This window comes from Pristis pectinata, chromosome 12 (genome assembly GCF_009764475.1).
Source record: "Pristis pectinata isolate sPriPec2 chromosome 12, sPriPec2.1.pri, whole genome shotgun sequence".
In the NCBI taxonomy this organism is placed as follows: Eukaryota; Metazoa; Chordata; class Chondrichthyes; order Rhinopristiformes; family Pristidae; genus Pristis; species Pristis pectinata.
Genome location: NC_067416.1, coordinates 53,637,182 through 53,655,213, shown reverse-complemented (window position 1 = coordinate 53,655,213; position 18,032 = coordinate 53,637,182). Strand labels below are relative to the sequence as shown.

Sequence of the window (18,032 nt, the reverse complement as noted above, 5' to 3'; positions counted from 1 at the left end):
AAACACGCATCCTTGAGGTGCACCTGTGTTGATTGCAGCGAGGAGGAGATGTTATTACCGATCGCCACTGACAGTTGTCTCCCGACATGAAAGTCGAGGATCCAGTTGCTGAGGGAGGTACAGAGTCCCAGGTTTTGAATCTTGTTGATTCTGAGGGGATTATGGTGTTGAACGCCGAGCTGGAATCGATAAACAGCAACCTGCCGTATGTTTTCCTGTTGTTTAAGTGCTCCAGAGCCGAGTGGAGAGCCAGTGAGGTTCTGTCCGCTTGAGACCTGTTGTGACCACAGGCAAATTGAAGCCTGCCCAAATCCTTGCTCAGGCAGGATCTAATGCTAGCCATGGCTAACCTTTTAAAGCACTTCATCACGGTAGATGTGAGTGCTACCGGGTGATAGTCGTTGAGGCAGCAAATCCTCCTCTTTCTCGGCAGCGGTATGATTGATGTCCTTTTTAGGCTGATGGGAACCTCCGACTGCAGCAGTACGAGATCTTTGAACACTCCATCAGTCGGCCGCACAGAATTTCAGTACTCTGACAGTTACATTGTCAGGACCTGACGCCGAGGGAGAGTTCACCCTCGTGAAAAATGTTCTGACGTCACCCTCCGAGACAGAGATCACAGGGTCGTCAGTTGCTGTGGGGATTCGCAGATGTAGTGTTTTCTCCCTTTCATAATGCATAAAAGGTGTTGAGCTCATCAGGGAGGTTTCCCCTCTTGAAAGTAATGGCATGCAAACCCTGCCATAGCTGTCGTTCGTCGGATTGTGCTTCCAACTTCACAGGGAATTACCTTTTCGCTCTCACGATGGCCTTTCATACCTGAACTTCTTCTTAAGTTATGGCTCGCCGGTCTTCCAACGCCAGAGATCTAGCCCTCGGCGGACTGCGAACCCCCTGGTTCATCCGGGGCTTATGGTTTTGGAAACCTCGGTATGTTCTGGACGGCACACACTCATCCACGGCACATTCAATAAGTTGAGGAAATGAATCCCTGAATATGACCCAATCCACCGATTCAAAGCCGTCCTGAAAGCGCTCCTCCACCTCCCTTAACCTTAACTTCGCTGTCCTCACCACTGGTGCTGTGGTCTTCAGTATCTACCTGAATGTCAGGAATAGAAGCACAGCCAGGTGATCGGACTTGTCAAAGTGCGGGCGCAGAATGGCACTGTAGGAGTTCCTGATGGAGGTGTAACCGTGATCTAGTGAGTCGGCACCTCTGGTTCCGCAGTCAATATGTTGAAGGTAGTTTCAAGCTAGCTTTGTTGTAGTCCCGTGTGATGATTGGGAACGCATCAGCGTGGGCTTTCTCGTGAGCGCAGATCACAGTGCTCAGCTCCTCGAGTGCAAGCTTGACACTTGCCGGGGTGAAATGTACAGCTCTACCAGGATGACGGAGGAGAACTCCCTCGGCAGTCAGAACGGACGACACTTGACCGCCAAATGTTCCAGGTCGGGAAGCAGGACTGTGACAGAGCCGTCAAGTTTTTGCAGCTCGAACTATTAATCATGAAGAAAACGTTGCCGCCTCTGCGTTTACCTGATGCCACCGTCCAGTCCATGCGGTGGGTGGTGAAGCCCTCGGGCTGGAGCACTGTGTCCGGAGTGTTGGGCTTGAGCCATGTCTCTGTGAAGCAGAGTTCACAACAGTCCCTGATGTCCCTCTGGTACTGCAGTCTTGCTCTGGGGCCTTCAGTTTTATTTTCCAGAGACTGTGCATTAGCCAGGAGAACGGTAGGAAGAGGGAGCTGCGTTTCAGTTTTACCTGCAGCCCTGTCCTGCAGCCACGTTTCTTGAGACGTGGGTGTCCTCTCTCTCTGACACATTCCCCCTCAACTTCGGTTTTCCTCAACATCTTTCCTTTCATTACTTTATTGAAGGGAAGGATGTTGTAACATTGTCAAGATGCCGATCGCTTCTGGAGAAAGTAATGCTTCTAGGCATCTGCCGCCATTTCTAAAGCTCTGAGTTGTGGTACCCTCTGGCAATGACAAATTTCCACCGTCAGTATGACTTTTTACCATCCACGGGTGTTGACGCATGATGGGAAGACACAAGGTGGAATCGACAGAAGAGCCCCGGTGCTATGAAAATGAATCCTCTTGCAGACTTTATACAATTAAGTGTACAGTTTACGGCAGGGCGCTTAACAGAATTGATGTACAGAGGGGCCTTGTGGTCCAAGTTCATTCTTCTGTTTGTATCGTCATTGCCTGGCACTTGTCTGGTACGACGTGTTACTTGCCAGCTTTCAGCGAAATCAATCTAATTATTAAAGGACATGAAGAATAGAACTATTCACGTTTTGAAAACACTAATCACAACAGAGTTGATTCCGGCAAAAATAAGAAAGATTAGTTCATTTCTCTGCTTCTCCCTCTCTCCCTCCCTCTCTCTCTTTCTCTACCTGCGCGCGCGCGCCTGTGTGTGTGTGTGTGTGAGAGAGAGAGAGAGAGAGAGAGGAGGGAGGGATGTAAACACACACATGAGTTTCTGTCAAAACTGAACCTACTAGGCACCTATCAATAGGGATGTGGTTTACATCCTCCGGCTACTCCTCGGCCTGTACACTTATTTTGCTCTCGATCTCTCTAGCTCCTTCTCTCTCTATCTCACGCTCTCATTCACTCTCTCTCTTTATTGCTTTATGCGCACTCATGAGTGTGCGTGTGTTTGTCTTCCTGTCTATGGCTGTTCTCGCCCACTTTAAACTGTCCCTCTGCATCCATGCCCATTGCTCTCTTCACTGCCTGGGGGTTAGAGGGGCGTGATCCTGGTGCAGTACTGGCTGATGTTATGTTCACAACTCTCCGCAATTTCTTGAGGTCTTGGGCAAAATAATTGCAATGACAAGCTGTCATGCTTCCGGATTGGATGTCTTCGATTGTACATCTAATAAATTGGTGAGGGTCATGGATGTCATACTGAACTTCCCTGGCCTGCTGCGGATGTCGTAGCTCTGATGTGATTTCTTGGACATTCGGACCACGTGACTGGACCAAGACAAGTCTTTGGTGATACTTACACCCAGCACCTTGAATCTCTCAACCATCTCCATCGAAGTACCATATATACCGGCAACAGTGTGAAGTCACGAACCATATTCCTCGTTTTGCCACCTTGAGGCAGATAGCATGACACTAGACTCTTTATTTCCACCTTGAATTTTACCTCGCCATTGTCTGAGATCTGGCACACGACTGAGTCTTCTGCAAAAATATAAAACGAGTTAGAGCAGACTTTGACAAAACAATCGAGAGTGTACAGGTAAGTGGCTGAGAGAACAGCCTTTCCAGTGTTGAGGGTGATCCTGCGTGAGGTGTGGCAGCTAGCTTATCTTCACTAATTGTGGTTTGTTGGTCGGGAAGCGGATCTAGTTACGGGGGACGGGGATGCAGAGCCATAAGTCTAGGATTTTCAAGATGAGTTGCTTTTGAATTAAGTTCTGAAGCAGGAGTTCGAGTCAATAGCTCGAGAATCTGACCTCGGGATCTTTATTAACCAGATGTTTCAGCGATCAATGCAGGGTTAAGGAAATGACGTCCGCTGTGGACCTGTTTCGACGGTCGGAGACTTGCAGTGAGGAGTGATTGACTGGGAGCCTGGCGTTGACCTATCTCACGGACGGTTTCTTCGGATACTTCAAGATGACGTATGCCAGAACCACCAGGAGGCAATCGTTAGGGAGGATATTTTGCTGTGCTTCGGCGTCGGGATGATGTGGTCTTCTTCAAGCAGATGGCAACCTCAGATTGGAGTATGGAGAGGTTAGAGTTGGCTGCGAATACTTCAGCCACTGCTTCCTGGAGGTTCTGAGAACACGGTCGGGGTCTCTTTCCAAGGGTTCCAGTGCTCTGACTTTTATTGGAAATATGTCAGTGACTCTGACGGAACACGGCGCCAATATGATGTAAGCATTCACGTCTTCCAGAAAAAAAAAGGAGTGAGCAGAGGTTTGTATTACCAGAGATATTTGAAAGATCAATCCCGGAGTGTGGCCGTGAAGCCACAGCAGAATCTGCACAGATAGAGTTCAAGAGAAACTGAAAGAATTGGGGCAGGTTGTCAGGGAGGCGGGAACCACAAACAGCGCACAGGGTGCAGATGTATCCAGCTGCAGTGGGCAAAGTCGAGTTATACACAGGAGCTGGTGTTTTTGTACGAGGGTTCAACTGGTTTTCATCATTGTGATGCCTAAGCGCGCAGTAATAAACTGCAGAGTCGCTCGGTTGCAGCGATGAGATGGTCAAACTGGTGAATTTCTCTGCGTACCTTAGATCAACGGAGAATCGATCTTGGGCAAAATCTGCTTTATCTTCATATGCATTTGGATCTATGTTCAGTATAAACTCAAGCCTTGAGTCTGACCTTTGCCGGTACCAATACAAATCGTGATAGGCCTCTGAGCTGTGATAGTTGCATCTGAAAGTCACCGTTTCTCCTTCTGTCTTCCCTACTGATGGCAACGTCTGTGTGACAGAATCGCCATGACTCGGATCTGAAATATATTTCCAAATAATAAATGATTAAACCCACAGGGGTCACAATTTTGGTCGAAACAATGTTCGAGAATGTCGGTCCGCGGGGCAATTACCTGACAACCAAACTCCGCACACAATCCAGATGAGGAGTGTTCGCATTTTGGCGATAAAGATTGGGCTGTTTTTGTTTTCCCTCACAACCAACTGACTTCAGCCTTCAGAGTGTCCTCTCTTCTGCTGTTTGTTCGGGAGGTGCTCTGGCGGGCGTGGGCGGGAAAGTCAGCGAATGGGAACCGCCTTCCCCACTCGCGTCACCCGCCACACCCCTCATAACATATTTCCTCAGCTGGGGCACAGTCGGTGTTATTTTAGGGGAACAGTTCCCCAACCAGAGACCGGTTTGGGAAAGAATCACTCATCGTCGGTATAACGGTAAAAGCTCAGCAATGATAACGAAGATCGAAGATATCACAACAGCAAGGAACGTGAAACACAGTGCCAATTTAACCTTCAGGGGACCACTGACTGCCTGATAAAATGTGCTTACTGGTTAAACCTGTTTCTGAGACAGTAACAATCCTCGCATCCACGTCGAACTTCAGCGAAGGACTGGATGCTAAATTGTGCTGTTGCTCGTTCTCCATTTCCAATGCGCTCTACTGAGACATAAATTGAGTCGGCACATCCTGAACGTGGATTTAGTTGTAAAATGAGAGACAGAATGAGAGAAGGATAAGGGTAAATCAGTGTGTGTGTGCATCTCTGTCTGCTTATGTGTGAGAGAGAGACAGAGAAAGAGAGATGGAGAGAATGTACAGAGAAAGAACTCAACCCTCTGCAAATGCGGGGAATCTGGTAAAAAAGAAATAACAATACTGTGGCAAAAACTGAAACGATGAGACTGCATCTATGGAAGGACAAAGAGCGTTAACGATCCTTCATGACACAGCTTCATGGATTTGGACGATGAACATAGGTGGACACCGCAAAACCTGGTTGGTACAGAACAGTATGTATATCGAGGGAGACATGCGGAAAGTAATAGATGGAAGACGAAACAGAGTGTGTGACTGCACAGAGAACTAGTGTGAGTGAGAGAGATAGAGAGAAATACACACACACACTATATATGTAAGAGAGAGAGAGAGAGAGAGAGGCGCAGAGAGATAGAGAGAGAGAAATGCTTTTTGACTGGTCAATCTCTGTTGCAAGATTCCACATGGTTCCGGCGAGCTGTAGGGAGAAATAGGCCAAATGAACATAATATGGAAAGTTTTGTTTCTTTTCAATGCAGAGCACTCGGGGTTCCTGCATGGATAAAGAAACTTCCACTAATTGCAAGCAGATCGCCCTCCTGACCACTGACATTGTACACAGCTTTGTGTCATTGGCAAAAGTGAGTACACCAGGTGCTCTCAATTATTGGTACAAATGAATCCTGTCACCCGCTGTTTAGAATCTCTGATCTGGAAATGAAAACTAATGCATGTTTGATAATTTATCATCAATAAGCAATCCATGCCCGCACATTTCCCAGTTCTGTGTGCTCTACTGTTGATGCTCTCACGCTCCAAACCTTGTGTTTACTTCTGGAACATTTTTTCAGATCAATCGATTTCAGTTTTATATTCTTATCATCCTTATTAAATTTTAAAAAGTGTCACAAATTCGCAAAACACGATTTCCCTTTCATGGCTCAATGTTGACATTCCCCAATGATATTTCCCTTGTCGATTTCCTGAAATAACAAAGTATTATAAAGTCTCAAGCAGAGAGCACGGCGCCTTGAGTCGAATCCACCATTCTGAAGCACTGAAATCAGTCCACGGGATTTGTTGTCCGCAGCCTACCGTACTTGGTGTATGAGCAAGGGAACGTCGGAGTTTGAACGAATGTCTCAGTATGAATGGAGAAAGTGGAAAGATCAGGAATATGAGGACATGGTTGGTAGGGCGAAGCAGTAAAAACAGAGAGGTTGGTCATTCCATTCAGAATTACATCGCTGGGAGGATGGGAAAGAGAGCATTTCCGGAGAGGGAGGAGCCCTTGATAATAGATGATTTTCAGAGGCAGCATGAAGTGCTGAGGGAGTCAATGAGGAAGGATGGTCTTGTGATGGACTGGGCGGCATTCGCAACATCAGAAATTTCTTGCGGTCTTGGACAAAGCAGTTGCCATACCATGCTGCCGTGTGTCTGAACGGGAGGTCAATCTGTAAATATTGCAAAGAGATATCGGGGACTTGCCTTCCGAGGAAATAGAGGAGTTGGTGTGTTTTCTCGGCTGTTGCTTCTATGTGGCTGGTCCAAGACAAATTGTTGGTGACATTTACACTGTATCATGGTGATAAGGTGGAGATGTTTGACAGTTTGAAATGCTGTCAAACATTTCCATTTATACAGAGAGGGACGGTACCACAGCCTGCCTCATGAACTCAAACACCACCTCCTTCGTTTTTCTGATATTGAGGGAAAGTACGTTATCCAGACACCATGCGATTATGCTCTCTACCTCCTTCCGCTGTTCCGTCTCGTCGTTGTTTGTGACACTCCCACCAAGTGGTATCATTTGACAACTCATAAATGGAGATACCAAATACCCAGAATAGAATTTGGCCACACTGTCGTGAGTGCATATGGACTATCGTAAGGGGCTGACCACGCAGCCTTGTAGGGCACCGGTATTCAGGATAATCCTGGCGCAGCTGATGTTTGAACAGCTGCAACAATAAACTGAAATTTGACGTAGGTATCTTTGTTATCCAAATATTCCAACGGCGAGTGCAGGCCAGGGAGATGACGTCTGCCGCGCGTCTAATTCAGCGTTATGTAACGTGCAGGGGGTAGACGTGTCCAGGAGGCAGGAACATCTCCCGCTACCTTCATTGTCCAACTGAGTTTTATGAACGCCAGCCCGTTAAACTGACAGGCTCCTTCTCCACCCTGCTTGATGCTTCGTGTTTCCTTTTTTTTCTGGATGTACAGGCAAAACACGTATCAACTTTGTCATGGTGAGGATCTCTTCAAAGGAATCCGATGTTTCTGAAGAATTGCCACTGTATCTAAAATTCTGAATTGCTTTTCCGTTCTCGAGGTAGAGGGCAACTTCTGGCGGACGCACTTTCCATCACCGTTACCCACTCGTTGCCGCAACAAAACACAGAATATATTGACAGCCTTCGAGTACATTAAGCATGAGACTCACACTGGCCATATTACCAGAAACTCACCGGAAATCACGGCCAATGAAATTAATAAGGGACATAAAGAAGACGTGGCCATGGGAATGAAGTTACTTTAAACAAACATCTATCATTTACAACAGGATAACACCAACATTCGTGTGCAGAATCAGAACATCGTTGCCCTTCACCTTATTGAAAATGGGCAAGGGTGTTTCTCTGCAGGAGTATTGGTTGGCTCATCAGAAGAGAGCTGATTCGGGCGCCCATCAGAAAAAGCAGTCCTCTCTCTGCCTGCTTCTCGATCTCTTTATTCTCACTCTCTAACTCGCTTTGTTTTCTCTCCGTGTGTCTCTGTGCGTTTGTGTGTGTGTGTGTGTGTGTGGTGTCTGTATCTGTGTGTCTGCGTGCTTATGTGTGAGAGAGGGTGAGAAGTGTGTTCATTCACTCTCATTCTCTCCCTTTCCCCCTTTCTCTTACGTTTTCCAGCTAAGGACGCCCTCTACTGATGAAACTTTGCAACAGTCAAGTCCGTTTTTTGTTCCGATCCGCCATCTCACTGCAACAGTGTGGGACCGATGATACAGAAATGCACTGTGGTGTCCGACACAAGGTCCCTGGCAATATTTCAAGAAACACAGTTGGAATCCTTTTGCAGCACAGCCGAAACTCTGTCCGGGCATCCTGGAGGACGTCCTGTCTTTTTCCAGCTCTATATCTTCATCAAACGTTTTGGAGATTACCGCGATGCAGAATTTACCAAAAAAAAAGTTATGCATTCGCTAACGAATAATACACTTGAATACTCTCGTATATCCTTCCTCAACCATTAATTTAGGCGTATCTTATCTGAGGAATGTTTGGCACTCGTTACTGCAATAAATCACAGAACATATGAACACCCTGGCAATGCAGCAAACCCATGGGAATCACACTGGACGTCTTAGCAGAGATTCAGCATGCAGCACGGCCAATATAATCATTAAAGAACGCGGGAACGTGTCATCTGGTTTCATGTTAAGAAGCAGATTGTCTTCTAGAACAAGATTTGAACTCGATATGTTGAAGGAGAAACTCAGATTTGCGGCACCTTTCACTTTGAGGGAGACTGGTGGAGTTGTACCGGCAGAATATTGGCTGCTGCGTCGGAGCTGAACTTACTGGGCACCAATCAGAGGGTGTTGCTGTTTAGTTGCCTCTGCAGGATGAACTGCTGTTTGTGGCCTCGACATGTCGGAGGAGTACACCTCTTTTCCATTCTACTCGTGCACTCCCTTTCTATGCATCTGTCTCTCCCCCTCTCAGTTTCTCCCTCTTGCTTGTTTCCATGTCCATGTATTTCTCCCTCCCCTTTCCTTCTGTGCAATCCGGGCCGCCCTTCGTTCTGTTTCTCACTGTGGCTCTCGCTGTAACTAGTGTGTGTGTTGGGCGAACTTTTCACAATTTATATGAATGGCTTCGGTGAAATCATTGGTCTGGTTACGAAATGTGAATATGATGCAAAGAAATGTAAGGAAAATAAGTTGCAGGAGGGTGCAATGAATTGGAACCGAAGAGATAAAGGTTTGTAGCTGGTAGGTGAAAATGTAGGTTGTGAAAATATAGAAAGAACCCCTGGTGGTCTGTAACAAAGTTAACGTGTGGGTAAATGGAGAATAATGTGCAAACTGCTACCTTATTCCAACACTAAGGAAAAGTTTACCGCAAATCTGAGATGCAACATGATCAGCTGTCCACACGCGTCAATGTGCAGTACTAAGTATGTGGGAATGTGCGAAAATAACAAAATAATCAATATGAGTGTTATATTGGAGTGATAGGAACTCAATGTAGACATCAGGAGATCATGTTTTCCAGAAAAATCAAAACAGGCGAGAACAGAAGTTATGAATCGAAATATAAGTTCCAGCGAATGACAGTAAAGCTTAGCGGAAGCGGCACAGACCGAGGGCGAGGGAGACTGAATGAACTTGGACGAGTTCTCAGGGTGGCGGAAAACCACAATCAGCTCGCAGGGTGCAGATGTATCCAGCTGCAGCCGGTAAAATCGGGATCCACAAAGACGCAGCAGTATTTGTACGAGAATGTAACGGGTTTCCGTCACTGTGTGAGCAAAGGCGCAGTAATAAACTGCAGAGTCGCTCAGTTGCAGCGATGATATTGTCAAACTGGTGAATTTGCCTGCCTTCTGCAGATCGACAGTGAAACGAGTTTTGGCAAAATCTGCTAACTCTTCGTATCCTGAGCTACTTTTCATCAGTATGAACTCAGGTCTTGAGTTTGAACGTTGCCGATACCAATGTAAAGAGTAGTAATCCGCTGTAGTTTCATAGGAGCAGTTGAAAGTCACCGTCTCACCTTCTGTCTTAACTGCTGAGGACATCGACTGAGTGACAGAATCTCCGTGACTAGAATCTGAAAAATGATTCCAAATAGTAAAAGATTAGACAGGCGTGCGTTCACAAATCGGTTGAAACCCTGTAGCGAAAGTAGATGAATTCTCCGCTGCGCGATTACCTGTTAACCATGCTCCGCACACAATCCCGATGAGGAGGATTGACATTTTCTTTATAAACGATAGGTTGAAGTATTTCTTGTTCGACCTACTGCCGTTGACCATCAGACTGTTCTCGCTGCTGCTCCTTGTGCGGGTGGCGCTGTGGCGGGGTGGGCGGGGAGCGAATGTCAGCGAATGGGAACAGTTCTCCAGACAAGCTCCACCCTCCACACCCCGCCTAACCACATATTTCCCCAGTTCCGTCACAACTGATGTTCTTTTAGGGGAAAGTTTCCTCTTGCAGAGACCGGGTTAGGCGAATTTCTGCAATATTAACTGTGGCGAAGGCATTTCAAAATCATGGAGTTCTGAGCACAGGGTCAATTAGCCTTCAGAGAGCAGACGGACCATCCGGGGAAATAAGATTACTTGTTAAATCTGTCTCTGAGCCAGTAACTCTCCCCACACCCCTGTTGAAGCGCAGCCAAAGATTAAATGCAAGATTGCTCAATTATTCATTCCCCATCCTGCCATCCTCAACGTGCTGTACGGAGACATGAGATAGTTTGAGAGAGAAGAAGAAAAATGGTCAGATGGTAGATTGATCTGTGTGTGTGTGTGTGTGTGTGTGTGTGTGTGTGTGTGTGTGTGTGTGTGTGTTTGTGTGTGTGCGCGCGCTTGTACGTCTTTCCCTCTCTCTTCATCACATCTCTAGCGTGTCCATATGCGCGTTTCTTTGTGTCTTTGACTAATCTGTCGTTATTCCCTTTTCTCTTTCCATCTCCCCCCTCTCTAGTTTTCCCTCTTTCTCCTTCTCTCACTTTCTCTCCTATATCCCTCTCCGCTCACTTTCCGACGCTCTCTCTCTTTACCTCCCTTAATCTATCTAACTAGCCCTGGTTAGCTTGAGACTCCAACAGCCTCTATCAATACTGGACCATGAAAATGACACCTTCCATTTGCACCCCTTTCTTTGCTTGATGAGTTCTTGGGGACGAGAGCGCCCTCTGGCGAGCGCACTCTGAAACCCTGACAGTGGCTTCTCTCGCCCTGCAACACTGTGGGAGCAATGTAGCGAAGTGATGGACAGTACGAAAAAGAGAAGGACAATTGTGAGAAGGCGGAGTCCGAGGGATTTGTGGTCTGAAGAGCGGTGAACAATGCAGCAGACTCTCCCCGCACGCAACCCGCCGCTCCTCCTCCTCCTGACCTTCTCTCTTTCTTGTGCAGTAACCTTTGGTGTGCACTTTATTGAATGATTTCGAGAAAGTTAGAGACGCTGGATCTCCAGGTTCCGCTTGATCCTCATAGCTACTTTCTCATGGAGATCCAGATACAGGGAAAATGGATATCGAGGAGTGCTGCAAATGCTTTGTAAAGTTCGCATTTGTCCCCACTGGTACGAGATGAATTAAAGAACAATTCCTCAATCTTGAGTGACATTCCTTACTGAGTGTCTCCCTCGGAAGTGGAAAGCCACTGATTACTGTGTGCCCTTTCCCGTAACCTGGCCGGGCAATCCGTCTAGTGAGGGGTCATTGCAACATACAGGACCAGCTTTTGTCCGGATTCGCCATCTCCCTGCAAACGTATGGGCTCCATGGCACAGCGATACACGGCGGGTACCGACACAAGAGCTCCAGAGATATTGAAACCGGGCATTCTTCCGAATTTCTGCCAAGCAACGGTCAATCTCTCCGGGCATTCTGGAAGCTGACCTGTTTTTCGTAAATATGCATCCTGATCAAATATTTTGGAGATTGCCAGCGACGCTGTATGTCCCAAAAATGTATGCACTGGAACAAGTGTAACTACATTTCTTTATTCCTCCGTCCTTCCTGAACTGTTTATTCATGAGCTCCTGGGTCACTGAATCTAATCCACTGGTTACTGCAATAAAAAGCGGAAAGTATGAACTGCTCGGTTTGTATTAAACCCACAGAACACACTCTGATGGTCTTCGCAGAGATTCACGGGGAAGCACGGCCAATTTAATGAGTAAAGAACGGAGGGAACTTATGTTGTTCGCTCCAAGATGATTACCTTCAAGAAGTTAGTACCACTTGACCGATATTGGAGAATAAGATCCGATCAGCGGCATCCTTCACTTTCTGAAAGGTTGGGGCCGTTGCCTTGCTGAAGCATTGGCTGGTAAATCAGAGTTGAGCATATTTAGGCACGAATCAGAATGGCGATACTGCAGTTTCTATCTATCTTTATTACTCCTTCTCTTCGTTTTCCGTTGTCTTTATCACACTCTGTCTCCATATGTATCTGTTATTCCATGTCTCTCTCGTCGTTCACTCTGCCATCTACTTTTGCCCTTTACGTTTCCCCTCTGCCTCTCTCCGTCTGCCCCTTTCTTTCTCTCTACCTCTGACTTGATCTAATATCTCTTTCTCTCTCTATTTCACACATACACCCATCACAACTTGTCAACCCTCCCATCACCGTAGCATCATCAAATTCGATTGCATTACAAGTGGTCCTTTATCTAACTGACGAACAGAGATTCCAACAAGTCTAGGCAACACCACTGAATCCTGTAGCTCCTCCTACTTTTGAATCCGAACATCACCCCTTCGTCCCGACTTTTACCTTCCATTGGTGAGCAAATAGCCTCCAATTAGCACACTCTTCACTTTGTGTAAGACTGGGAGCTTAACACAACTAAAGGATTGACTGGAAAATCAGCAGGGAACCTATTCGGGCACAGATCAGAAAATGTTGCCTATCAGTTTCACTCTCTGCCTGTTTTTGCTTCTCTTTATATTCTGTTCTTTCTCTCTGCCTCTCCATATCTCTATCCCTAAATCCTTCTGACTCTCTCCGTCTCTTTCTCTCCTTCCCTCTCTTCGTCTCCGTATCTGTCTATCTCTTTCTTTCTCTCTGTTGCAATTGGAATCGGATTTTATTCAATATGTCTGTTTTGATTCTCTGGATATTTCTCTTCCTATATTTATCTACTTTTCTATCATTTATCTATTCAATTCCAGAGCTGTCTCTCTCGTTCTCTCTCTGCTTCTCGATCTTTTTATTTCTCTCCCTTGCTACATACACTGTTTCTCTCTGCCTCCTCTCTGTCCCTCCTTATAAACTGCTAACCCAGCTATCACCGTATTATTGCAAATCCTAGCCGATTGCACACACTCCCTTTATCTACATCATCAGACTAGATTATAACCAATTGAGGCAACCACATTGAATCCTAAGGCATCCCGGTAGTTATTCATTGTCAATCCGAACAACGCACATTATCGCCACTCTTTGTATCCTTTCATGAGCCAATCTCCTGACCATGGAGACAAAATCTTGATTTCTTACTTTCTGCAGTGTTTTAGAGTAACAACTATTCCAATGCTTTCTGGAAATGGAAAGACCCTTTTGCTCAGGTTCCCCTTGAACCTGTCCGTGACTTTTTCAAAACAATTTCCAGCCAATTTGTTAACGTGTTATGGATATTAGTGGAAAAAGAACGTCGAGGTGAACGGAAATGTTTTGAAAAGTTCCGATTTGTGCCGACAGCTACGCGTTGTTGTCAAGAGTAATTCCTCAGGCGTGGTCGAGTTTGGCTGCTCAGTGTCGCCCATTTTATTGGACCACTTGAAACTCACTATTCTGCGAGTGTGTCGTTCTGCTTACCAGCAAAGTGCTCCATCTAGGGAGCGCTCCTTGCAACACCCGGGTCCAGTTTCCATCCGGATCCACCAGCTCCCTGCAACAGTCTGGATTCCATAGCACGTGGGAGTCCGACACAGGAACTCAAGATTACTTTTAATAACACTTGACCGATATTGCAGAATGAGATCAGATTAGCGGCACCCTTCACTTTGTGTAGAACTGTAGGCGTTGCCCTGCCAAGAGATTTGCTCTCTCTCTCCCCCCTTCGTCTCCCTGTTTCCTATCTATCTATCTATCTATCTATCTATCTATCTATCTATCTATCTATCTATCTATCTATCTATCTATCTATCTATCTATCTATCTATCTACCTACCTATCTATCTATCTATCTATCTATCTATCTATCTATCTATCTATCTATCTATCTATCTATCTATCTATCTATCTATCTATCTATCTATCTATCTATCTATCTATCTATCTATCTATCTATCTATCTGTTTTCTACTTCTCTATATCCTCTTTCTAACCTCTGCGCCTGGCTATGCTTGTGTGTGTGTGTTTGTGTGTGTGTGTTTGTGTGTGTGTGTGTGAGAGAGAGAGAGAGAGAGAGAGAGGGAGAGTGTATGTGAGAGAGAGAGGGAGGGAGTTGACACGCACATGAGGTTCTCGGTCAGAACTGAACCTACTAGGCATCTATCAAAAGGGATATGGTTTACATCCTCCGGCTACTCCTCGGCCTATACACTTATCTTGCTCTCGCTCTCTCTCGCTCCCTCCCTCTCTCACGCACACTCTCATTCTCTCTCCATTGTTTTGTGCGTACTCGTGATTGTGCGTGTGTCTGTCTGTTTGTGTCTGTGCCTGCTCTCACTCACTTTACCCGGCCACTCTACATCCATACATCCACGCGCTTGCTCTCTTCACTGCCTGGGTGTTTGAGGGGCGTGTTCCTGGTGCAGGACTGGCTGATGTTTGGTGGCTCGCCCTCTTGCGGCATATATCATCCAATTGTGGTGTCAGCTGTGGTTCATACATACGGTCCCCCTCTCTATATATGGTTCTGTGTGTGTGTGTGTGTGTGTGTGTGTGTGTGTGTGTGTGTGTGTGTGTGTGTGTGTGTGTGTGTGTGTGTGTGTTTGTGTGTGTGTGTGTGTGTGTGTGTGTGTGTGTGTTTGTGTGTGTGTGTGTGTGTTCTCTCAGTTTACCCTCCATCTGTGCGATGGGTTTCTGTCTTTCTCCCTTCCTTCTGGTTGTCTCCATGTCTGTTTTTTAACCTTCCCCTTCTTCCTTCCTTCCATCGAGGGCTGCTCTGTTTCTCACGCTGCCTCTTGCTCTAATGATTACAGTATCACAGGGATAGTTGCCGGGCAATCGTTTCAAACTTCATATAATTAGCTCCAATGAATGACTTAGGTGTCTTGTTGCCAAATGCGCAGAGGTCGCAAAATGCCAAGGAATGTAAATTGCAAGAGACTGCAACGAATTTAAACAGAATGAATGGAGGTTTGTCGGTATCAGATGGGAAATTAAGATGTGAACGGATGCAAGGAGCCCATGGGGAGATGTTGCAAGGTTGAGTAAAAGGCAAATGGGGAAGAATGTGAAAACTCCGAACTTGTTCCCATTGCAGTCAAATCAAACAAACCATATCGTGTAAATGGTTCGAGATTACAACAACTCTGAAATTCAACACGATCAGTTGTCCACTTGCTTCAGTGTGGGTTTGCAGTGATGGGTATTTGATAAGTGTTTCAATATTGTCACATGTGCCGAGATAGATTGAAAGACTTCCTTTCCATGCCTTCCAGACAGATCATTCCGTGCATTACATGGAGTCAGCACAAAAAAAAACACAGTTCTAGGATAAAAGAGAAAGTGCAGTGCAGTTAGACAAGAAGTTCTTGGACTGATAGATCAAAAGTTACTCTTTATCACACAAGGGGTCAGTGCTACAATATTGCAACAGTGGGATAGAAGCTATCCTTTGAGTCTGGTGTGGTATGTTTTCAAGATTTTGAAACTTCTGTCCGATAGAACGGAAAAAGAGAATATAGCCGGGGTGGGAGAGCTCCTTCACTGCTTCACCGGGGCAGCATGAAGTGCAAACAGAGGCAAAGGAGGGCTCTGTTTTTCGTGATGGACTGGGGTATGTTCACAACTCTCCACAATTTCTTGAGGTCTTGGGCAGAACAGTTGCAGTGATCAGCTGTGATGCATCCGGATAGGATGCCTTCGATGGTGCATCTAATAAATTGGTGAGGGTCATGGGGTCATAACGAATTTCCTTGACATGCGACAGGAGGAGCTCTGGTGTGATTTCTTGGATATGTAGTCCACGTGACTGGACCAAGACAAGTCTTTGGTGATACTTACACCCAGGAACTCGAATCTCTCAACCTAAATCTCCGCCTAAAGACCATGGGTAACGACAGCAGTGTGAATTTGTGAACCATATTCCTCGTTTTGTCACATTGAGGGAGAGGTTGTTGTATTGATAACACGGCACTAGGCTCTCTATTTCCACCTTGAATTCTACCTCGCCGTTGTTTGAGATCTGGCACACGACTGAGTCTTCTGCAAACATATAAAAGAAGCTAGAGCAGAATTTGACCAATCAGTCGGAAGTGTACAGGTAATATAGTAAGGGGATGCGAACGCAGCCTTGCGGGGCGCCAATGTTGAGGGTGATCGTGCGCGAGATATGGCAGACCATCTTCATTGATTGTGGTCTGTACGTCGGGAAACGAATGATCTAGTTAAGGGGATGCAGAGCCATTAGTCTAGGACTTCTAAGATGAGTTCCTTTCGAATTAAGTTCTGGAACAGGAGGTAGAGTCAATAAATCGTGAATCTTACCTCGGGATCTTTATTAACCAGATGTTCCAGGGATCAGTGCACTGTTCGGAAAATGACGTCCGTTGTGGACCTGTTTGATGGTCGGCGACCTGCGCTGGGGAGAGGTTGACTGGGAGCCTGGCGTGGAACTGTCTCACGGTCGGTTTCTGCGGATACTTCGTGATGACGTATGCCAGAGCCACAGGAGGCAGTCATTGGGGACGATACTTTGTTGTGCTTCGGCCCCGGGATGATGTGGTCTTCTTAAAGCAGATGGCAACCTCATATTGGAGTATGTAGAGGTTGAAGTTGCCTGCAAATAATTCAGCCACTGCCCCCGAAGGTTCTGAGAACACGGTCGGGGTCTCTCTACGGACCGGTCGCTTTCTAAGGGTTCAAGTGCTCTCAATTTTATTGGAACCAGGTCCGTAACCGTGAAGGACCAAGGCGCCAAGCTGATGTAAACATGTATGTCTTCCAGAAGAAAAACAGGAGAGAGCAGAGTTTGAAATATCCAGAGACATTTGAAAAATCAGTCCCAGAATGTGGCTGTAAAGCCACAGAGGTAGCTTCACAGATCGAATGCAAGAGAAACTGAAAAAATTGGAACAAATTCTCAGAGTGGCGGGAAACCACAAACAGTGCTCAGCGTACAGATGTATCCTCTTGGAGCGGACAAAGTTGAGTTCTACGAGGAGTTTTTGTACAAGGGTTTAACTGGTTTACATCACTGTGCTGACAAAGGCGCAGTAATAAACTGCAGAGTCGCTCAGTTGCAGCGATGAGATGGTCAAACTGGTGAATTTGCCTGCCTTCTGCAGATCGACAGTGAAACGAGTTTTGGCAAAATCTGCTAACTCTTCGTATCCTGAACTACTTTTCATCAGTATGAACTCAGGTCTTGAGTTTGAACGTTTCCGATACCAATTTAAAGTGTAGTCATCCTCTGTAGTTACATAGGAGCAGTTGAAAGTCACCGTCTCACCTTCTGTCTTAACTGCTGAGGACATCGACTGAGTGACAGAATCTCCGTGACTAGAATCTGAAAAATGATTCCAAATAGTAAAAGATTAGACAGGCGTGCGTTCACAAATCGGTTGAAACCCTGTAGCGAAAGTAGATGAATTCTCCGCTGCGCGATTACCTGTTAACCATGCTCCGCACACAATCCCGATGAGGAGGATTGACATTTTCTTTATAAACGATAGGTTGAAGTATTTCTTGTTCAACCTACTGCCGTTGACCATCAGACTGTTCTCGCTGCTGCTCCTTGTGCGGGTGGCGCTGTGGCGGGGTGGGCGGGGAGCGAATGTCAGCGAATGGGAACAGTTCTCCAGACAAGCTCCACCCTCCACACCCCGCCTCACCACATATTTCCCCAGTTCCGTCACAACTGATGTTCTTTTAG

At 46.2% G+C, this 18,032-nt stretch overlaps 1 gene segment (V, D, J or C); it reads right to left on the bottom strand.

The window, feature by feature from the left end:
* Positions 1-17,346: 17,346 nt before the first annotated feature.
* Positions 17,347-17,814, bottom strand: LOC127576451 (T cell receptor alpha variable 38-1-like). The segment is given in 2 exon segments: positions 17,347-17,666; positions 17,769-17,814. Coding segments are annotated over 2 exon segments (366 nt in total).
* Positions 17,815-18,032: the final 218 nt, after the last annotated feature.